General features: G+C 35.8%; 2 protein-coding genes across 14 annotated transcripts in view; one reads left to right on the forward strand and one right to left on the reverse strand.

Moving 5' to 3' along the window:
- The window catches only part of DCDC1 (doublecortin domain containing 1), a 490,806-nt gene extending 481,574 nt beyond the window's left edge, over window positions 1-9,232 (reverse strand). For 6 of the 11 annotated variants that reach the window (XM_009460183.4, XM_016920610.3, XM_016920609.3 and 3 more), the window contains exon 1: window positions 9,120-9,232. The gene's annotated coding sequence lies outside the window, so the exon portion shown is untranslated. Of the gene's footprint in view, window positions 1-8,936 lie in introns of all 11 variants that reach the window. The other 5 variants (XM_063783962.1, XM_054662184.2, XM_063783960.1 and 2 more) reach the window with 4 other exon arrangements.
- Window positions 9,233-9,245: 13 nt separating this feature from the next.
- The window catches only part of DNAJC24 (DnaJ heat shock protein family (Hsp40) member C24), a 62,991-nt gene continuing 48,193 nt past the window's right edge, over window positions 9,246-24,043 (forward strand). For all 3 annotated transcript variants that reach the window (XR_010147526.1, XR_001707225.4, XM_001141859.6), the window contains exons 1-2: window positions 9,246-9,335; window positions 10,139-10,282. Coding sequence is in view for 1 of the 3 variants with exons in the window: in XM_001141859.6 (XP_001141859.1) it covers window positions 10,172-10,282 (111 nt within the window). In the remaining 2 variants the exon portion in view is untranslated. The remainder of the gene's footprint in view (window positions 9,336-10,138; window positions 10,283-24,043) is intronic.

Consider the following 24,043-nt stretch of genomic DNA (forward strand, 5'->3'; position numbering starts at 1 on the left):
TATACTGTAATAAAGTTATGTGACTCTGTTCTCTGTCTCAAAATATCTCATTTTACAATACTTACCTATTTTCAAACTGGTAACCATGATTAACTGAAACCACTGATAAGGGAGAACTACTGTAACTGTGTTGATTAGTGGTATGTTAGAAGTGGAAAGAGAAGCAAAGGATAATTGGTGGAGCTGTAGAAAGGATTGACTTAAAAGTCTAGACTAACACTAAGGTAAGGAATACCATCAGAAAAGAGTTGAGGGGATTTGGAATCACCATTCTGATTCCGTAAGTTGTATGTTAGTTGGACCTACTCTATAGATAAAGGAGGTCCCTGTGAAGCAAAATCTTGGGAGGTCATCAGATATGGAGAGTAATTAATACATTTGGAAATCTTAGTCAGTACCAAGATTATTAAATTGGGCTACTAAATGCTGGAGACTGAATCCCTTTTACTGATTATTTGCTTTTTCATTATGATACCTAACTTTTCCCTCAGTAACTATGTAATGAATTTCAGATGGTTCTCAACTTTCCAAAACCCAAAAAGTTCATCTGTGAAGGCCTAACACTTTTACTTTAAGTATATATAAAATGCAAACACATACAATTGAATATAAAATAAAAAGAACAGTTTTAAAGTAGCATGTAAAAAATCCATTTTATTGATTTATAATCATATTACCTTCTTCATAAATAAAGATCCATAAAGATGGATCCAAGATGGCATGCATCTGCAAGGGATGGAATTCCACAGATTAAACCAGAGCAAAAAGGTCCAAAAGGAAGGACTGAATGAAGACACAGCCTCATTAGCACAAAGAAATTCAACTCAACTCATTACATGTCGATTACCAATACCTATCTTTAGAGAGACAGTAAAATATAAACTAATTTACGTTAGTAAAATTGAACCAAATATATTTCTCATCTTTTTTTTTTAAGACAAGAGTCTTGCCCTGTTGCCCAGGCTGGAGTGCAGTGGTGTGATCTCAACTCACTGCAACCTCTGCCTCCCAGGTTCAAGCCATTCTCCTGCCTCAGCCTCTGAGTAGCTGGCACTACAGGCATGCACCACCACACACGGCTAATTTTTGTATTTTTAGTAGAGATGTGGTTTCACCATGTTGGCCAGGCTGGTCTCAAACTCCTGACCTCGAGTGATCCACCCACCTCAGCCTCCCAAAGTGCTGGGATTACAGGCGTGAGCCAGCGCACCCAGCCTCTAATCATTTAAAATGCTCTAGGCTTGCTAATTCTTACTGTATCTAGTTTCTGGACCAGCATTTGCTCCAAATCCAATGCAGGAACTAAGTAACAACAGCACTTGCATCCTGATGACAGTCTTAGCTACATCTACCTGAGGCAAGAAACTAGAAAAACAGGATATATTGTGGGCTAACATCAAACGAACTGTTACAGAGGGCCTAGAAATATCTCATTCTACATTTGGCTACACTTTCCTACCTCTTCTTTTGCAGGATTACCTGACTTTAGCCTAACGCTAAACTATGACCTATTTCTAAGAGTATCTTTCTCTATACTGAAATTTCTGAATATTATGTATATATATGTAATATATAAATCAACAAAATTCACAGATTTTTAAGATTCTAAATTTAAATAGATACAGGTACATTGTACTATGGAATAACCTTTCCTTTTCTTGTATTCAAATAAGAAAACTTCAGTTGTCCCAAATATAGATAGAAACTAAAAACAGTTAATTTAATAGTGATAGAGGAATATTCATAGAGACTAACATTGCAGACTAGGATTTATACTACAAAGATTTTTTAAAAAAACATACAGTCTTTGAAATTAATGTATCTGACTGCCTTTCTCTAATGCTCCCGCTTCACCTGCAGCACATCAGACAAGGTAGTAATTTATGATAATCATATGAAAATATACAATTAATATTCACCACCTCTCATTCCTCATCACTTCAGACGATCAGTAATGCAGAGTGAAAATGCTGTCAGATTTCTAATTGCTTTGTAATGGGCTTGAAACAGGGAAATCATTAAAGGCAAACAATCTGTCATTTGTCTGTTACTTTAACTATCTATCACACCAAAAAACTCATTAAAGAAATTGCTAATGAGCTACAAAAGACTAGAGTCATGGTGCTTCTACAGTAGATTAAAAAGTAATACTATGAATTGCTGGAAGTATTATAAAAATATGATATTTTGTGGAAATTCATCAGAAAACATCTATTCTTCAGTATATTTTTTAAGATGTGTGGTTTCATTATTTTGGCATTTAATCCATCATTGCAGAAATCCCTTTAGCATACAAGACCTGTTTTTCTCAGTCTCTAACTAATTAAACTGAAAGGTTGCAAGAAGCTGAAATGCTAAATGTGTTTATTACTAGTAAACTGACATAAGTAATAAAAAACAGACTATAGTAACCCTGATGCTAAATGAAGAATGTATTTTAAAATCTGATTTTTACTTTCATATCTCTTGTGGATTTAAACTGTTGAAGTTGTAATGCTTAATCATCTTAAATAATGCTACCATCATACAAAAATTATATTCAATGACTGAATTTGAGCATAGTAATATTAAACTGTGTGTAATAATATTAACTATTTTGAAATCTTTGAAAATATTAACCAACACTAACATGTCTCATAATTTTACTTCATGTAATTTTAGGGGAGGAAATAAATCATTTCTTTAAGTGAGCACACAACATTTTATATGTCTTTATGAATTCTACTCTTCCATATGAGATACTTAGCATTTAAAAACCTATAATAATGACACTAATCTTATTTTAAAACAAGAGTCATTACCTTATATTTTAGAAAAATATGCAAGTAACAAAGATAACAATGATACTAATTATGTTTTCCATTGCTAATGATGAATTAAGTCATGAATTTAATTTCCTATAACAAAAGATGAGGCTCATTAATAAAGTCAAACTTCTATATATGTTGACCCATTCATACCTATTAGAATTCACACAAATTAAAAAACCTGAATGCAATAACATGTTTAGCCAGGTGCCATAGTTAATATACACTAGTGAATTCCACACTTAACTTCAAAAGGTTCCATAACACCCTGGAAACATCTTCATTATACTCTCTAATTGACTTAAACAGACTTCAAATCAACTGTTTAACACATTTTAACCCACAAATTAACACCCCTTGATCATTCAGATTAACCTTTCTTCTGTAAGTCAATTACATGACAAAAATAAACTTTTCGAAAAAAATTCAGGATTAAAAAACTAAAATAGAGAAAGTAGCATGCTTTAAAAAACAGTACAGCCAGTACCTGACTTAGGATGGTTTGATTAACAGTTTTTTGACTTTACATGGTGTGTATTCTACTGAATACATATTCAGTAGAAGCCACACTTTGAATTTTGATCTCTTCCCAGGCTAGTGATAGGTAGCAAAATAATTTCTCATGATGCTGGGCAGTGGCAGGGAGCAGCAGCTGCCAGTGAACCATGCACTCTCTGAGGGTAAACAACCAATACTCTATGGTGTAGTGTGTGCTACATGATTTTGCCCAACTGTAGGCTAAAGAAAGTGTTCTGAGCACAATTAAAGTAGGCTAGGTTAAGCTATGATGTGCAGTAGGCTAGATGTATTAAGGCACTAATAATATTTTCAACTTAAAATGGGCTTATCAGAGATAATCCCATCACATGTCAAGGAGCTTCTGTATATAAATGCATATCCCCACATGACTGGAAGAGATCACCACAAATTTCAGTGTAGTTGGAAAGTGCATAGAAAAACCAGAGTGGTGATAAGAAAAAAGAGAAAAGGGCAAACAAGTGAATGGGGGAAAAAACAAGTTGGTATTTGTATGACTACTAAAGATAAATAGAAGATGGATTACAGACAATATTTTTAATAGGCTCATGGAATGATTAAAACATCAGATGTGAAGATAGGAAAACAGGAACAAAAATCTCAGATAAGATAAAGACCTATAAGAGGTCTGAAAAAAGTTAGAAAGAACTGACACATAATGCTAAAAAACAAGAAAAACACAGCAACAAGTGTGGTGCCCGCAAAAAGTATTTACCTCTTCCTCTTTCTCTCCTGCTTAGTGTACTGCCTTGCACAAACTCAATGAAAGTTCATCGATGATGACTATTGTCAAAATGGCAAAGCAGATAATAGACTGAGTTAAGACAACCAACAAAGGGAAAAATGAAAACCATTTCTAAAAGATGAGCTAGGATTATTCATTAGAGCTGATTCTCAATACTATCTAAAGCTTTATGTTAATCTGCCAAAAAAAAAAAAAAGAAGAAAGGAAGTTTCTTTCATCCTAGTCATTCACCTCTCCCTTCCTTCAAAACACTATTTAAAACTTAACATTTCATACATCTTCCTGGATTAGCTTCATCTTGATTCAAGGATTTTAATCATTCAAGTAATCTATTCTACGTATTAGTATACCTGCAAGTTATTAATTAATGTCACAGCACCTGGTATTTCCTCTGGCATAGTACTTCCTACAGTTATTTCAGTTCCTTTTTAAATGTCTGTTTACCCAGATAAACTAAGCTTTTGAGAGGACTACAGTCAACTTTGTTTTGTGTCTCTTGTAACTAACGGAGTGTGGGGTACATAAGAGACACTCAACAAATATTTGTCGATTGAGTCAATAGGTGAATGAAGGCTGTATATATATCATTGACTTTTAAAAATCAAATAACTAGCTAGTTTTTGGTGGTTTTTCTATCTTCCCAGTAGATTATAAGTTGCTCTAGAGACAATCATTCAATTTTGGAACATAACCATCATATCCCATGGTACTTAAATACAGCTTAGTTCACTGGTATAAAAATCCTAAAATTCAGAAATAAAAATCAAGGAAATGAAGGAATAGTTGGTGATGGAACTACCAAAAAAGCCAAGTAAATATAATCCTGAATAGGAAATAATTAGCAGAAGTACACTATATGTATACATCTATATAATATAGATATAGATTTCCATTATTATCCATCAATGAGAAGCACAATTGACTAGTATGACATCAAATTAAGAATTTGTGAATGTCTGGTAGACATTAGTTTACGGGCAGGCATGTACCAAAGTGATAGATTTAATAACAATGTCATTTTTTGCTATCATCATGACAAAGGATCTTAAACTCCTGATATATCTAGCTACATCTATAGCACTTGATCAATCATCTGGGAATCAAATATTTAATATACGCCTACCTTGGTTATGTTAGATGCTGATGACGCAAACTAAAGTTTTGCCTATCCTTTTAATTTATTCTGAAGTCCAACCAAATGTACAGTTCAACAAATATTTGGGTTTGATTTTATTTTTCCAATTCAATTGTTTCTTGCTGTCATTTGCTCTCTTTGGAAATTCCTAAAATACTGTTATGAATGTCCAACATTCTAATATATCAAATGTGCAACAAATATTATTAATTAATAATAACAACAATAGCTAACCTTTACTGAATACTTACTACTTTCAGGCACAACTATCTCATTTAATTCCCACAACAAATCTATGAGGGAAATACTATTATTACTCCCATATTACAGAGGAAGAAACCAAAGAAAAGAGATGAATTAAGTTCACATAGCCGTAAGAGGAAAAGCCTGGACTAAACACATATGTTCTGACTCTAGAGTTCATGCTCTTAACCATGATACTAACATAGTTTATATTTCCACTATGTAAGTTTCACATAAAATGGATAAATTGCCTTTTAAATATAAGATACTGAGAAACAAAACTATTAGAGCTATGTATCATTAGAACTCCAGAGAATGAGGCAAGATAGCTGGTTCTTAGTTTCTCTGGAGAGGTGTTCTTACTCTCAGAAAGCTTGCAACCCAACTGGGGAATCAGAATATATTCTAAGGAAAACAATATACTGTGATATACAAAGGACTTGCTATGAAAGTTGAGAGGCGGCAGTAAGTTCTAAGGACCAGGCCATCATAAAAGGCTTGATGGAAGAGATAGGCCTTAAAGCAGGGATTACTCTGATAGGAGGAAGAAAAGAATTAGGGTGTTATAAGTAAGGAGAAGCATTTGAACACAATTATTGATGAAATGCTGTTACCCAAACACCAGGAGTTCCATCTATGTCTTGCTGCTTACCACCCAAAAAGTCAATCACTGAGACAATGATCATTGTCAAAGAAGAAGGCTTTAATCAGATGCTGCAGCCAAGGAGATGGGACATCAGTGTCAAATTCATCTTCCTCACTGACTAAAATTAGGGTTTTATATAACAGGGAAGAAATGTTAACTACGTATGAGAAAACAGGAACTAAGGAAGGGTAAGGAAACAATAACGAAGAATGAGGGGTCTGGCATATCACTGTCTAGATGCAGTAATCTGGTGAGTTTCAGCTCTTTGATACTTGTTGAGAGGTCTGGGCATCCTTTCTTGAGGAAGGAACTGAGATAAAGATCAACAAAATGTGGCTGGGCGCAGTGGCGCATGCCTGTAATCTCAGCACTTTGGGAGGCTGAGGCAGGCAGATTGTTTGAGCTCAAGAGTTCCAGACCAGCCTGGCCAACATGGTGAAACTCCATCTCTACAAAAAAAAATACAAACATTAGCCAGGCATAGTGGCATGCACCTGTGGTCCCAACTACTTGGGAATCTGAGGTGGGCAGATGACTTGAGCCTGGGAGGTAGAGGCTGCAGTGAGCTGAGATCGTGCCACTGCACTCCAGACTGGACACCGGGGCAAGACTCTGTCTCAAACAAGCAAACAAAAAGATAAAACAAGTGCAAGTTTCAAGCTTTCAGAAAAGAAGTGTCCATTTCTATGTTTATTAATTTAAAAAACCCCAATAAACAAAACTAAACAAACGAAACCCTGTCTGTGGGACTATTGGGTTGATTTCAGTACCATGAAAAGATCCAATTGTTTAAATGTTTAATGTATGGAGATAATAGGGGAGGTTGGAAAAGTAAGGATCATATTGAAGAGGTAACTTGAATGCTAGGTTAAGGAGTTAGGACTTTATTCTCTAGACCTGCCCTGCTAGATACAGTAGCCACTAGTCACATGTGGCTACTGAGCATTTGAAATGTGACTAGTTCAAATTGAGGTGTGTTCGGGCACAATACATACCAGCTTTTGAAGACTTAGTAGGAGAAAAGAATGTAAAGTATCGCCTTAATAATTTTTAGATTAATTAATTTTGTAGCTTGCACTTATGGCTTACATTATATTTCTATTGGAAAGTACTGCTGTATAAAATGAAAAATGAAGGAAGCTTAATGATCAGAAATTTATGTAAAAATTGTTTTAAGAAGTTTATTTTGGTATAAGCAGAGTGTAAGACAACTGTTCTCATTCAGTAAGCCAATGGCAAGAAAAGAAAAAAACAAGGTTCTAGTGAAGAAATGGGGCTGCTATAATTTAAAAGATATTTAAGAGACAGAACAGCTAAATGGAAAGTGTACATTTTGTCTGATTCTGAGTCAAGCAAACCAACCAGAAAAAGACATTTTCAATTAACCGTGGAAATGTAAGTAAGGTCTAGATATTATGTGACAGTCCAATAATGACATTATGGAGATAAAATAAAAAGTTGGTACATTTTAGGGATGCAAACTAAAGTATGTAGAGATGAAATGACAAAATATTTGGTATTGCTGGGGAAAAAAACTATTTCTTACTTTCCAAACCCCAATAAATAAATAAGGTAACACAATAACCTAATAAATAGTAAATCAAAATAAAATGCTTTTGCTGTAAAAAACAAAAAACCTGGAGTACCGGAGCATATCTACCTACACAAGGAAGAACCAAGCTGTGGACAGAAGGGAGTTTGAGGGCTAGAGATGTTCAAGGTGGCATCATTCTGACAGTACTGTTTAGGAAAGCATTCACCACACTACTTAATTCCATTGCTTTAGGTATTTTCATAAGGCCACACAAGAAAGTATGATGCAGCCAGGACTAAAACCAGATGCTCTTTGTATCTGCCTTTAAACATGACAAAACCCTGTGGAGAACCTAATCTATGCTTTCATCTTTAGATTTTTAAACTTGCTTGTTTCATTCAGTTATTCTTTATAGTTCATAACATCATTAAATAATTGATCATATGAGATTATTTTATATATTCTGCTTAAGTTTATCTTGACTGCTTCTCAAACTCAGATTGGTAGAAGTTTAAAAAAGAAGGAAAGCAAAATCAAAGCAGTAACAACAAAACCATTTTAACATCTCCAAGTGAAATTTATGTCATGCTGACCAAAAATAAGATGTAGTTTTCATCTCCAGGTACAATGCTAGGAAGAGGTGTTAATGTAAAGTAAGCAGCACAAAGAAGTAATAAAAGGAAACACAGGAATCAAGAAAGGGAGAAGAAAGAAAGGTGAGAAAAACACCACCACCACCACTACCAGCAACAATAACAAACCCCAACAGTGCCCATATGCAGTGCCCCCTAACTGCTTCGAAGAACAGTTCATTCTGCTTTTTTCTGTAAGCTTGAAAGATAGCATAGCTGCCCTGGGAATGTGTAGACTTGCTGAGTCCTTGTTCTGCCCCTACTCAACTAGCTGTTTGGCCTTGATCCTTGATTTCTTTCCTCATCTATAAAATGGGAATAATGGCCCCTGCCTTACTTGTCTCACTGGGTTGAAATGAAAGCGAAGTGAAATAGCAAATGTGAAAGAATTTTGGAACGTTTTTATGTTGTAAGTTGGTTGCTAAGGTTGTAATTAAAGAAATATTAATAATTACGTCGAATATCTTCTGCAGAAAAAATTAAACCGACCCCATCCCCCGCACATCTAGCTCTACCTGGCATAGGTTTTAGTTCTTTTAATTTTCGAATGAGAACATTGTAAAGGAACTGTAGGGACGAGGGTGGCATCAGGTCTCCTCATCCTTCTCACATCCTTGCCCCCGCACCCCTCTCTCACCCCAGAGTTCAAGTACCAACCGAAAAGATTGAGAGTAGCTCAGGGTACGGTAAACGGAGGAAGCTTTGAAGAAGGCGGGGAAAGCCTGGGATGGCGAGGGGGTGCTCGCTGAGGAGGAGGAGAGAAGCGACAGTCGCGGGGCCCGGACAAGAGAGACTTAAAGCGAAGCCAAAGGCGCCTTTCTTCACAGTTCGGGAACTTACTTGTAGTAAACGCCACTCCATAGAAGCGGTGACCGGTTACCATAGCGACCGCGTCGGGGTGGGCGGAGCGTCGCTTCTGAGCTGTGCCACGGCCACATCAGCTCGGCCAGAAACGCGAACACGTCGGAACAGTGACTTCCGGCGGAAGAAGAAGCCGGTCCGGAGTTCTGGCCGACAGCAGGCGAGGAGTGGGTAGCAGCGCCTATGTGAAGTTAGGTAGGTCTGATGTCCTATAAAGCGCGGAGAGGGTGCCCGCCAATGGCTGGGTGGGTAAAGCCGACTGTGAATGGAGAAGATTCCCAAGTCCCGAGCTTGAGGAGGCCCCGGCTGTTTCGTTAAGTGTATATAGCTGTGGGAAGAGGTTGCCTGATTTCTGGGGCTCCTGGTAGGGTCTCTCTTCTGGAGCGTGGAAGACTGGGGCATCCTCGCGTAGAGAGTTTCACTCTGTCTTTGCGAGGTCTCAGCGCCTCTCCAATAACAGGGGACTCTTGTTCTCTACCAGCTGGTGCTGACGTTATTTCCCATATCATGCTCTCCAGACAATCTGGAGGAAAAGCAAACGAGAAACTTTCAGAAGGAATGCCCCCAAATTTATTTTAATTCTTTGGTGTTCTGTTTTGCTTTTTTTTTATTCGTTCATTTTGTAAATATTCATTAAGCTCCTCCAGCGTGTTTAGTGAGTGCTTACTTGTGTGCCAGTTTTATCATAAGACTAGCAGAAATACCTTCTTAGAGGTTCATACACCACCTGGTTCATTATAAAATTCTTTTTTTAAATGCTGTTCATTAATTAAAGTATAAATATATATCGTGAAATACCTAACACGTTTTCCGTACTTGTCGGTACACTTATACCTGGAATTCTTGGGGCATTTTAAATGAAAATCTGTGCTTCCTCAGGTTTGCATTATAATCATGATTTACTTGACTAAATACTAAAGAATTTACAAGGGCAGTACTTAATTTTTTCTTAGATACATGGCAAACTGTGATGAATTGTCATTAATATTTCTATTCAGCTAATCTGAGAAGGCCCACTTCTGGTTCCATGGATGATGGCGGTTGAGCAGATGCCAAAAAAGGATTGGTACAGCATCCTGGGAGCAGACCCATCTGCAAATATATCAGACCTAAAACAAAAATATCAAAAACTCATATTAATGGTAAGTCTTTTCTTTCAGATTTTAAATCATGAGGGGAAAAAAATCAATTTTTATATGAAACCACAAATTTAGGTTTCCAGAAAATAGGATACCAGTGGCAGGAATCCAGGTATTAATTTGATTTAATTGAACATTTCAGTAATATTGCAGAAAAACTTGATTTGAGGTGGAAAAGCATGGTTAGGAGCAGGAGATCTGAGTCAGGCTGCTTGAGTTAGAATCTTGAGTCCATCTTTATCTGTGAGAATTTGGACAAGTTACTTTTTCTTATATGTGCCAAGGGAGGATTAAATGAAATAATCCATGTAAAATATTTAGAGGTGTTGTTACATAATAAACAACAGTAGCCACTAGCCACATGTGGCTGTTGATTACTTGAAGTGTGGCTAGCCTGACTTGAGATGGACTGTAAGGGTAAAATATACACTGGATTTTAAAGACAGTATTTAAAAAGAATTAAAATAATTTAACAATTTTTATGTTGATTATGTTGATTAAAGTTCACTGGTTTTATTTTTCCTCTACTGTGTCCATCTGCTGACAAACTTCTTAAAAGAATTCTTGATCTCTTACCTAATTTTCATATCTAGCATTTCTACTGGCTCCTTTTTTAAAGTTTCTATCTCTTTCTCATCTGTTTATACATATTGTCCACTGTTTCTACTATATCCTTTAATAAACTTATCACAGTTAAACTCCCTGTCTGATAATTCTTTGTAGTTAATAATCAAACAGTTTTTATGTGGATTATATATTGAAATGATGATATTTTGGATTACTGGCTATTTTGTGTTTTATATACATAATATGCATGCATGTATTTGCACATATCAAAGTTTGTTTCTCTTGCATTTTACTTTTTTAACATTGCATATGTAGCCGGCATTTATGCTTACATTATATTTCTATTGGGTTATGCTGATTTAGACCATTTATACACTAATTATCAGTTGACTTTTTTTTTTTTTTTTTTTTTGAGATGGAGTTTTACTCTTGTTGCCCAGGCTAGGGTGCAATGGCGCGATCTTGGCACACTGCAACCTCCGCCTCCCAGGTTCAAAGGATTCTCCTGTCTCAGCCTCCCAAGTAGCTGGGATTAAGGCGCATGCCACCACGCCTGGCTAATTTTTATATTTTTAGTAGAGACAGGGTTTCATCATATTGGTCAGGCTGGTCTCGAACACCTGACCTCAAGTGATCCTCCCGCCTCAGCCTCCCAAAGTCCTGGTATTACAGGCATGAGCCACTGCGCCCGGCCAACTCTTTTTTTTTTAAACGAATTGTAGTATTTGTAAATATATCTCTGAATTTTTATATTCATTTTTTCAATCTGTATTGTGATGCTTCTTAAGCCAATGTCTGTAATTCTATACCAAAGTCCGGTTAACTCAGTTTATAAAGAGTAAAGAACCATTATTTATATAGAATTTGTTGTCTCTTTAGTTTATACCAGTTACATCAGTGTTGTTTTGCCAAAACTATTAATGTTCATTGTGAGAGACTAACTGTTTCATCATCAGGATTGTACTAATATTCTTACTTTAGGTAGTATGTTGGACTAAATGACCTTAAGGTACCTTTTGCCCCAGAAGTTTTAAAGTTTCTGTCAGCAGAATCAAGTAGACTTTATTGAAAAATATCCTAATATTAAACCATCCTTGTACCTCACTCAGTTAATTGGGAAATGAGCCTGGAAAACTAGACTGGATCATTCTGGTTCTTGTAGGCCATGCTGGCCTTTAATTGGCCACTGAGAAGCAGTCTGCACATAATATGTAGTATCTGTCAAACAGCAAAGTAGATAAATCATTTCACATATGCGCTAACAATGTATCAGAGAATTCTGGTTGCTCTACATCTTTGCCAATATTTGATGTTATTGGTCTCTTTTATTTTGGCTATTGGAGTTTTTGCAATTTTGCCACCATTGACATTTTGGGCAGGATAATTCTTTGTTATTTCGGCTGTCCTGTGCTTTGTAAGATGTGTGGCAGGATCCTAGATGCCAGTAACAACCAAAAATGCCGCCTGCATGTCAAAATTGCCACATCCCATGAGAATCACTGGACTACTCTACAGTGTCTAGTCATACCCCATTGTGGGGTTGTTGCTTTTTAAAAATTTATCTGCTGACTAATGATGTTGAGCCCTTTTTAATGTGATAATTGGCCATTTGTATAATTTTCTTTTATGAAGTGTTTTTTTTTAAATTAAATATATTCTTGATTCTGTATATATGTTGTATATATTTTCTCCTAGTCTGTGATTTCCCAGGTCATTTTCTTAATGGTGTCTTTTGATGCGGAGTTTTTTGTTTTGACAAAATATAATTTATCAAATGTGTGTTTTTATAGTTAATACTTTCCATCTTCTCTAAGGTTATGAGAATATTCTTCGATGTTTTCTTCTAGAAGTGGTCATTTGCTTTTACCTTTAGACTTATGATTTCTGTGTATAGCATGAGATGTGAGGTCATGTTTTTATTTTTCCTCAGTATATTCAGTTGTTCCAGCATCATTTGTTGAAAACTTTTTTCTCCATTGGACTGTCTTGGCAATATGAGTCTATTACTGGACTCTATTCTGTTTTATATATTGTTTATCCTTTTACTAATACCTCCATCTTGATTACTGTAGATTTATAATCAGTCTCAAAGTCATTGTAAAGTTAGTTCTCTAATATTATCCTTCTTTTTCAGTTTATTTTGGTTATTCTAGTTTGCTTATATTTCCACAGAAATTTTAGAATCAGCTTGTAAATGTCTACCAAAAAAATCTTGCTTGAGTTTTAAACTGGGATTGCAATAATAGGTATCCACTTTGGTAGAATGGCATCTTAATAATATTGAGTCTTTGAATCTATGAATATGTATCCTTCTCCTTACTTAAGCCGTCTTTCATTTCTCTCGTCAGTGTTTTATAATTTTCAGTGTAGAGGTCTCACATATCTTTTCTTGAATTTATTTCTAGTTATTTGGTTTTTGGTTCCATTATAAATGGTATTTTAAAAAATAATTCATTTTTCACTTGTTGATTGATAGTATATAAAATTATAGCTTATTTTTATATACTGGTCTTTTATCCTACAATCTAGGTAAATTTGCTTTTTAATTTTCATAGCTATTTTTGTCAATTTCTTAGAATTTTCTGCCAACACAATTATGTCATTTGCAAATAACGAGAGTTTTAATTCTGTCTTACCAATCTGTATGTCTTGTATTTCCTTTTCTTACGTTAAGGCACTAGCTGGTTGCTTCTATTAAAATGTTCAGTTGAAGTGTTAAGAGCAGGTATGCCTTGTTCCTGATTTTAGGAGGAAAACCTTCAATGTTTTACCAGTAAGTATGCTGTTAGATGTATGTTTTTAAAGATGCCCTTTATCAGCTTGGGGAAATTCTTCCAATTAATACTTTGCTAAGAGTTTTTATGGTAAGTAGGTATTTAAATTTGTTAGATCCTTTTTTTTTTTTGCATTTATTGAATTTTTGCATTTATTGATTTTTCTCATTTAATTTGTTAATGTGGTGAATCACGTAGATTTTTCTTAAGTTAAACCCACTTCTCATCCCTAGGATAAACAAACCACTTATCATGAAGCATTATTATATTTATACATTGAGGGATTCTAGTTGCTATTATTTTGTCATGGATTTTTATGTTTAATTTCATGCTGTATATTTGTCTGTAATTTTCTTTTCTCGTAATGTTTATGTCTAAATTTAGTATCATAGTTATGCTAGCCCCATAAAATGAATTGTGATTTCTGGCTTTATAGTGAGGAAGAGAGGTGGAGGGCTAACCATTTTTTTAGTCTTAACCAGTCTTTCTCTTGTTTAGTTTTGCCCCTCAACTCCACTCTCAAAGGTACTTAATGCCTTCCGTTCCTCAATTTCTCCTGCCTCTGTGTGAATGAACTCACTCTTTGTCTCTTTCACTTTAGACTTAGGTTTCAGTTTTTGCAGGTACACTGAATTTGTTATCATTTATTGATGAATTTTCCGTCTCTTCAAATTTTGGTGTCTTTTTGCCTGTCTTTTCTCTCCTGTTCTTTTGCCTGTTTTTTTCTCTTCTCTCCTGTTTGTTCTTACACATTTATGCCTTTTTAAAAAAAATTATTATTCCTTTGCTGTTACTATCAAGGAATTTTCAGAGGGATGAAAGTGTGAGCCAGTTGCTGTGGCTCACACTTGTAATCCTAGCTACTCGTGAGGCTGAAGCAGGAGGATTGCTTGAGCCCAGGAGTTCAAGGCTACAGTGAGATATGATTGTGTCACTGCACGCCAGCCTGGGCGACAGAGCAAGACCCTCTCTCTAATTAATTTGCCATTTAGTGGAAGCCCTGAACTATTTTCTTTTCCCTTTAGAGGCCAGATACCCTTCTGTGGCCATATGCCTTTGCATTTGCACTCTGCCCATCCACTACCTCACCTAATTCTCACTCACTGTTTCAAAATGATCTTAGTTGTAATCGTGCCTCCCCAGCTCCCTGCCATGTCTTTAGTACATTTCATGATATTTCTCTAAGACAGGGGAGGTATAGCTGTTAGTTAAGGAGAATGAGGGTAGGTGGACTGTAATAAAAGGTTGAAATTTTTTCTTCTGCTTTCCTTTTAGAAGATGAGAGAGACTTGAACATGTTTACACTGTATGGGAAGTGGCCACAGAAAAGCTTGAGATTGAAGTTATAGGAGAGTTTGAATAATTAACAAAAGCAGAGAGGAATAGGATCTCAATCATAGGTAGAAGGATTAGCTTTAGGTAAGAGATAGGAGGGACCTGTCTTCATTGTTACAGGAAGGAAGGAAGGAAGAAAAGATGGTTGCAATAGCTGGTTTATTTGTAGGTTTGGTAGCGGAAAGTTGATGAGCTCTCATTTGGTACCTTCTTTTTATTCTCTGTGAAGTAGAAGACAAAGTTATCTGTTGAGAAGGGTGAGAGATGAAGTGAAGCAGCAAATTACAGGAGAGAGAATTTCAACTAGCATTATTCTGGGAAGGCTCCTTGTAGATAGCTATGTATACTATGGGAGCAAGAAGTCTCAGCTAACAACCTGGCAGCAGGCAACAAGAGACAATACATCTGATATAATTTGGCTGTGTCCCCACCCAAACCTCATCTTGAATTGTAGCTCTCATAGTTCCCATGTGTTGTGGGAGGGACCCAGTGGGAGATAATTGAATCATGGGGTGGTGGGGAGGGGGTTCCCCCATATTGTTCTCCTCATGGTAGTGAATAAGTCTCACAAGATTTGATGATTTTATAAGGGGTTTCCCCTTTCGCTTGGCTCTCATTCTCTCTTGCCTGCTGCCATGTAAGACATGCTTTTCGCCTTCTGCCATGATTGCGAGGCCTCCCCAGCCATGTGGAACTTTGAACCATTAAACCTGTTTTTCTTTATAAATTGCTCAGTCCCGGGTATATCTTTATCTGCAGTGTGAAAATGGATTAATACACCATCTCATAGCATTTTGCCCTTCTTTGTTCTTGGTTGATGTATCAGTGGTCCTTATATTACAGTTCAGTGCAATAATTTATAATCATAATTATGGCCATGAGTTATGTTCAGTTAATTTTGTTTAAGAAGGCTAGGAAGTATAGAGTAGTAAGTGTATAATTAGTAGCACGTGTATTGTACTTAGCAGTTTACAAATGCTTTCACATCTGGTTTTATCTTCTGTAAGATAGGCTTTGTTACCCCTATGTTTGTACTTGAGAAAATGAAGGCTTAGTTACAGTTAAGTGGTTTGTCAGAAACACAGAATTAGTAAGGGTTATGATCTAGGCTTGATCATGTATCCTCTGACTCTAGATTCTCTCCCATTATATCACACTTCTCATAATTGCCATCTAAAAGGGTTTACTGTTGTTTAAAGGCATAATTTTTATTTTTTTCTGGATTTCCATAGAACACCTCGTTTATGCACAGTTAATTAAGTATTATGGAAGGTCAGACATAACTACTACTGTCTTGTAATTTTGAAAGGATCTAGATTTTTTATGGCTTATGAAGTGAAATTTAGTTTTCTTACTCTTTTTGCATAAGTTTAGACTTTCTGATAGATTTAAGGAGAAAATTATAAGGGAAAAGCATATTATTTATAATGTTTATCAGATTTTTAAAAACAAAAACAGGCTTTTAAAGTTCGTATTCTTGTTTCCCAATTAGAAGTATCACATTTTGTTAGTCTGTGTTTTTCAACAATGTCACAAAACAGTTGGAGAATAAAATTACATTTGACTAACAGCATTTTGTATCTAATTTTGTAAAAAGGCACACGTATTACATGTAATTTTCTAAGTTCAGAAGACTTTGAATTTAACACCTCCTGCACAATTAGGTGTTTAGATAAAATATTGCTAAATTGTAGGCTGCTGAGTTTACAATACATATTGATTTAGTAAATACTGTTTCCTTATTTCAATTTTTGTAAATGTAATGCTTACTCAGGGTCCTGATTCTGAAAAAATTCTAATTGAGATATTTTAGAATACTTTAAAGATACATATTTACGTAAAGTGCAGAATTAGTTTTAAAGACATTCACGTACCATACATATTACACATTATACACATACATATTGGCCTGCCGTGTAATAATTTACTATATAAAAAATAAAAGTAATTGAACCAATATTTTCCAGCACTGTTTTATTAATAGGGACTTTACTTATTAGTAAATCAATTGTGAATTGATTTTTAAAATTTTTTTTAGTTTTCTATTAAAAACAATTTGAATAGTAATCCATTGCTTTGAAATGGTCTAGGGTCCAGAATGATTAGTTATGTTATTCCCTTATTTTTTGCAGTTATGCATGTGAAAATTGCTATTTACTTAAGAGAAAGCTTCATCTCAAAAGCTTTGTCAAATTGAGAACTGGGGGTCTTTTCCCATTGATCCTGATAATATTACAGGATACTTCTCAGTTGGAAAAGAGTTATTGTGTTGGAAAATTATATGCTTCTGTTATAATATGTTCTATAATCTTGAAGAAAATCCATGTAATTTGAGTCAGGAGTGTGCAGGATGGTCTTGTTGTTAATGTTGGAAGGGTGTAAAATACCACTTAATACTTATGTGGGCATTCGGAGGGTCTCATTTGATTAGAAATGGTTATATATAGATTAGCTTTAAGCTAGTTATGTCATCCACTTTAATGTCTTGAAAAAGAAAGTAGAAAGGGGACCTGTACTATAGTCAGAAGAAAATTACCACGTTGGAAAAGAAGGGAGTGAAGAACAATTCTTTAAATAAGTCTTTTGAGTACATTACAAAGCAAAAGTGATCTTGATTACAGGAAAGGTACTTAGGCATTAAGAGAAATTTTGTGAAAAAAAATCTAGGAGTGTTGTAAGTAAAAATCTGGAAGATATAACTTGTCTTGTAGTTCACATTATAATTTCTGTTACTGTAGTTAACTATTTAGCTGTCATCTAGGTATTATTAATATATAGAATGCATGATACGTAACAATAAATAGTTACGTCATAGAGAGACTCTATCATAAACAATTCTTTTTTGTGATAAAAGTGGCAGGAATAGCATTTTAAATGAATAACTTTAGCTAACATGTAGCACTGCGTATCAGATACTCTTGTAATCATTTCGTGTGAATTATTCAACTCTGCAAAGTGCAATATCATTATTATTTCTAATATATAGATGAGTAAACCAAGGCTCAGAGATTAAGTAACATACTGACTAGCAGCAAGAAATTATGACACGCTTTACATATACTTTGAAAACTGTATTTAAAAAAAGCAGGCAGTCAGTTACCTTTCCAGTGCTTTTTTTTTAATATTCCTATCGCATAAATGCAGCAATAATAGATTATATCTTTAGAGAAAAGGTAGTATTTATGTTAAAGGTACAGACTAGTGAAAAGTTAAGCGTGAGCTCTAGAGGGAGGGAAGGAAATTACACTAGAAACTTGGTGAAAAGTGTGAAAGGTGGCAGTGTGGTGTTGTGGAAACCTGAGTTCTTATCATGCCTGATTATTAGTTAATGACATTTACTTCCCCAATTCTTGAGGAATGTAAAAATATCTTAAGAAGTTCATTTTCTTTTATCTTAGCCATTTCCAGTAAAATTGTGCTAGGACAACTAAGGTGTGTCTTAACATACATAAACTCCATGGATCTGAGTTTCTTCATCTGTAAAAATGAGATGCTTATACTATGTTACTCTCTAAAGCCAGCTCTGGTATTTGTTCTTTTGTTTTTGTTTTTGTTTTTTTCTCTTATTATATTTTCATTTGTCCTCTAGCTCAGGGGTCCCCAGTCCCCGCGCTGTAAACCAGTACTGGTCCATGGCCAGTTAGGAACCAGGCCATGCAGCAGGTGGTGCGGAGCCAGTGTGCGAGTGTTACCACCTGAGCTCTGCGTCCTGTCAGATCCACTGTGGCACTGGGTTCTCATAGGAGCACAAACCCTATTGTGAACTGTGCATGTGAGGGATGTAGGTCGCACATTCCTTATGAGAATCTAATTAATGCCTGATGAACTGAGGTAGAACAGTTTCATTCTGAAACCATACTCCCTACACCCCCATCCATGGAAAAATTGTTTTCCACAAAACTGGTCCCTGGTGCCAAAAAGGTTGGGGACCGCTGCTCTCGCTGACCCACCAAGTCTGAGAATTTTTTTCTTAATTTAACATACTGTAAGTAACTTTTGGCAACCCAAGATTGGTTTGTTGACTCATAATGGATGCAATTTAAACAGAACAATTAATTGAGACTGCAGTGGTAATCTGTCTCTCATTTGCCATGTTTTTAAGATGAAAAATATCCCCTTTATGGCTTGTTTAAAATGTCATCGTTGATAATGCTTTTAAGTTAGAAAATCTGAATATAAATGCTCCACAGTTTCCTTTTACAGACAGTGAAATAAATAAATCTTTTTTTTTTTTCTTTTGAGACAGAGTCTCACCCTGTCGTCCAGGCTGGAGTGCAGTGGTGCGATCTAGTCTCACTGCAACCTCCGCTTCCCGGGTTCAAGCGATTCTCCTCCCTCAGCCTCCCAAGTAGCTGGGATTACAGGCGCCCGCTACCACACTCAGCTAATTTTTTTTTCTTTTTTTGTATTTTTAGTAGAGACAGGGTTTCACCATGTTAGCCAAGCTGGTCTTGACCTCCTGACCTCAGGTGATCCACCCGCCTCAGCCTCCCAAAATGCTGGGATTATGGGCATGAGCCACTGTGCCCGGCTGAAAGAAATCTTAAAATAACTTTCTAATTATCATCTGACTTACCTAGCTGATAGGAAATCTATGAAGAGATGATTTAGGGCATTATTATATTTATCACATAGTCTAGCTTAAAAGAATTATAGCGTTTCAGAAACTGAAAGAATCTAGCTAAAAGAATCATAGAATGTCAAAAACTAAAGAAAGAGATTGAGGATGTGGAGGATGAGCACAGAAAAGTAGAACAAAGACACATAAATATTCAAAATCGAGTAACATGCAACGAACTTACAGACCAAAAATCATTGTCAACCAGTATTATTAAGCAAACATTAACATGGGAAAAGTGAAAGTTTTGTTTTAAAATATATTCACATTTAGAATTTCCTTATGATTTGGCGTATGTTATTTTCAGTTACGCCAAAATACAAAGACAGGAAAACATTTTTGTCAGTCCTTTCTGAAGGGATTAATATCCCACTTTTGTTAAATTTTTGGAGTTCTAGAAACTAGGGTGATAGTTGTTTTACTTTTTCTTTTTATAAAATAACTCGAACTTTATTACGTTTCTTATTAGGATGTATTTCTTTTAGGCATTTAAAAAATAAACTTTATTGAGGTATAATTTATATGCAATAAAGTGTACCTATTTTAGTACATTTCAGTGAGTCTTGACTACATGTACGTGTGTAATCAACACCATATCAAGATATAGAACATTTTCATCTCAGAAAGTTCCTTTATGCTTCTCATTCTTCCCTGGGCAACCATGGATCTGCTTTCTGTTGCTATAGATTTCTTGAGCCATTATTTTAGGCTCTAAAAACATCTTGATGTTTTATTTGGCCTTTAATGAACCAAATTAGTAAAGATTTTTAAAGAGAGATTAATTTATCCCTTCACCCACTCCCAAAGAGTAAATCTTATTATAGCACATTACATTGTATACTTTCAACCAAAATGTTTTGTAAGAAGTCTGATTAGTGCATTTGGGTATGTTTTATAAGAAGTCTGATTAGTGCATTCGGGTGTTATATGGGTTTTATATGATTAAAAGTAGTAACTATTACTTGTAAGGTATACATAAAATCATACCTCTCGAGACATGAAGCATCATTAAAATTTGACTTCAAGTAAATCATAAATTTTTAGCTCACGAATCCCCTTTTACTGGTTAAGGTTATTTGTGTTTTGACTGATTTTTCCCTTATTTTCAAATTCACTCTTCTTAATAATTATAATAATTTGTATTACATATGTGTGCTTGAATTATTTTCTGTGTCACAAATACAATTAATGTTGTTGTGTCCATGTTATCTACAATTAAAGATCAAATAGATTCTTAAACTCAGTAATGGACTGTAAAGTCTCTTCTCATTCTGTTAAGATTTTGAAATTGACTGTAAATTGAGCATTGTTATTGGTGCGGTGTGTAGGATAAGTGTCTGGAAAAGACATGTCTTTTTCCCTGAAGCAACTTAAACTAGCCATTACTTTTTGGTTATCTCAAATTTTTTTTTTTTTTTTTTTTTTTTTGAGATGGAGTCTTGCTGTGTCACCCGAGCTGGAGTACAGGGATGTTATCTCGGCTCATTGCAACCTCCGCCTCCCCAGTTCAAGCAATTCTCCTGCTTCAGCTAACCCCAGTAGCTGAGATTACAGGCACATGCCACCATGCCTGGCTAAGTTTTGTATTTTTTAGTAGAGATAGGGTTTCACCATGTTCGCCAGGCTGGTCTCGAACTCCTGACCTCAGATGATCCGCCTGCCTCTGCCTCCCAAAGTGCTGGGATTACAGGTGTGAGCTACTACGCCTGGCTCTCAAAACATTTAAAAATACAAAATATAATTCTTACAATCCCTAAGGTAATCCAGAATATTTTTTTGAGAATTATACTTTTCAAATTAGTTAAATGTATATATTCGAATCTGTCTATGAGGATTGAAACAATGTGAGGGTGTCTTTAGTAATTCATTCATCCATTCACTCAGCATTTGTTAGGGTTAGTATATACTGTTTTTCTAGGAACTGTTTCCAGGTGCTGTGGATATGGCAGAGTTTATTTTGAGTACTGGTATCTGATGTAATAAATGTTATGTACAGTATATAAATTCTAAAATGTGGTTTTATAGGGAGGCTGTATATATAGCACAGTAATTAAAAGTCATGGCTTTGGGCCTCACTTGTACCATTTATGATATGTGTGACCTAGGAAGAATGACTTACCTCTCTTAGACTCAGTTTCCTTATCTGCAAAAATCAACACAATAATACCTACCTCAAGGGTTTCATAAAGACTAAATGAAAGAATGAATATAAAGCATTTAGCCAGTGTCTTGCATGTGATGCCTTATTATAATTTATCATCATCAGTAGAACTTATGTACAAGATGCATTTAAAGAATCATGCAGGGCCATATAAAAATACAGAATAATGACATTATACTAATTTAACTATTATTGTCCATCAAAACATTTAAAAATGGGAAAATTATATTTTGGATGTGTGGTTTTATCTGTTTATTATTGTATATGTAATGCAATTATATGTACATATTGTTGTATACAGTTGTTTTGAGATGGGAAAAAGCCAAAGTGTTTTCCCTACTCTCACACACCACTCAATACAGTACTTCTGACTGTAGGATTGTGCATGGTTTTCTCCCCACATGCCAAGCAGTTCTCCAGTGGACACCAATCGGGTGTCCTGTAATTCAGTTCTGACACTGTTTACCTGGAGTCAGTGTCAGATCCATAAGGGTTAAGGATTCATTTCCATAAGACTCCCCTCCGCGTTAGGTGTCAGATGCAAGCCCCAGGTTGTGATACGTGCCTCTGACTGACTGGCTGTAAATCTGGGTTCCCATGTTTCCTTCTTTATTCTCAATTGATTTGCTGAAGCAGCTTACAGAACTCGGAAAATTTACTTGTGTTTACCTACTCATTACAAAGGATATTTTGAAGAATATAAATGAAGAGATCCATAGGGTGAGGTCTGTAGGGGTCCCCAATGCAGAAGCTGTGGATTTGGAGTGCACTGCCCTTCTGGCACAGTGTTTTCTTTGTTAACCCACCTGGAGGTCACTGTACTCCATCCGTTTTAATGAAGGCTTTATTAGGTAGGCATACTTGGTTAAATCAGTGGCTGCTGGTGATCTGCTCAACCATCAACCCCTCTCCACTTCCTGGAGGTGGAGGGCTGGGGCTGAAAGTCCCAACCCTCCAATCATGCTTTAGTCTTTCTGGTCACCAGCCACCATCCTGAAGCTGCCTAGGGGCCTCCAGCCACTAGTCATTCCATTAGCATACAAAAGATACTCTTCACTCTAGAGACTCCAAGGGTTTTAGGAGCTGTTTGCCAGGAACTAGGGGCAGAGACCAAATACATGTATTTCTCATATTACAATATTATAGGTTATATTCATGAAACTTCAGATACTATACTTCATGGACAATTTAAAGATTTTCAAGAGTAGTTTTGATTACATGTAATTTTCACATTGTCTTTGGATCTGGACACCTATGAAAACTGTTCTTACTTTGTAAGTGTTCAGTTGCATGTTGGGAAATTAGTGCTATTACCAGTTACCGGAATTGGAAAGCAAGGTTGCACAGAAAGTTTTGCTTGTAGTTTATGGAAAAGAAATGCCCCCCGGATTGCTATATTGTGAGGAAAAAAGGGCAAGGGCCAGCATATGCCATAAGTGTGGGAACCACACCTGATACAGCCTTTCATCCTAACGTAACAGAATGTATCTCCTCTGCACAGCTAGGTGTGGGACTCCATTTCAGCCTTTTTGTTTTCTGTTCTAATAATCTGTCCTTCTTCAGTCAGTCCCTCTATAATGTATGTAATTATCTTAAGCCAAATAGGGCTATCAAAACAAAAGTTCATTTCCAGAATAATTTCCAGAATAGGCAAAATACTCTCAGGGCAAAAACACCTTCAGTTCTTTGTCTTTGATTGTTTTTCCTTCAGTTTTGGCCTTACTATCTTGTCAACTCTTTGATGCTTTTACAGTGTTTTATAATATATTTCATCTTCATTTTGTAGTTCTCAATGAAAAGAATAGACTAGCGCTACCCCCATTGTAAATAAGAAGCCCTCTTCTCATTTCTTCCTATTCAGTGGAGGAAGTCTACCTCCCATTAAGGCACAATTCAAAGAACTTCTTGAACTAATCATTGTAGTTACTCAGAAAGTCTCCCTACTTCTTAGGTGTTCCATTGATACATCATAACTCTGCTATTCCACTGTCCATATCCTATCTTTACTCTAATTGCTTATGCCTGTGGCTCCCTCTCAGCTAGAAGTGAAGTTCTTGGAGGCAGGGATCCTGTGTCTTAGTTATTTTTGTATCCTTGGTAGCACCAACTTCATGGACTCAATATAATAGATTCTCAGTACATTCTTTGGTTGAATTGTGCTGGATTTTGCTGAAGGAGAATAAAAAGGTTAAGAAGGAAGTTGGCTCTGTTCATTTGGCCTCTCTATATGAGTTGCAGTACGGTTCTCCCTTTTCTATTATTCCTTACAGGTTCATTGATGATGTTACATAGCCCTTGACCCATGTGAA

This window comes from Pan troglodytes, chromosome 9, assembly GCF_028858775.2.
Source record: "Pan troglodytes isolate AG18354 chromosome 9, NHGRI_mPanTro3-v2.0_pri, whole genome shotgun sequence".
Lineage (NCBI taxonomy): Eukaryota > Metazoa > Chordata > Mammalia > Primates > Hominidae > Pan > Pan troglodytes.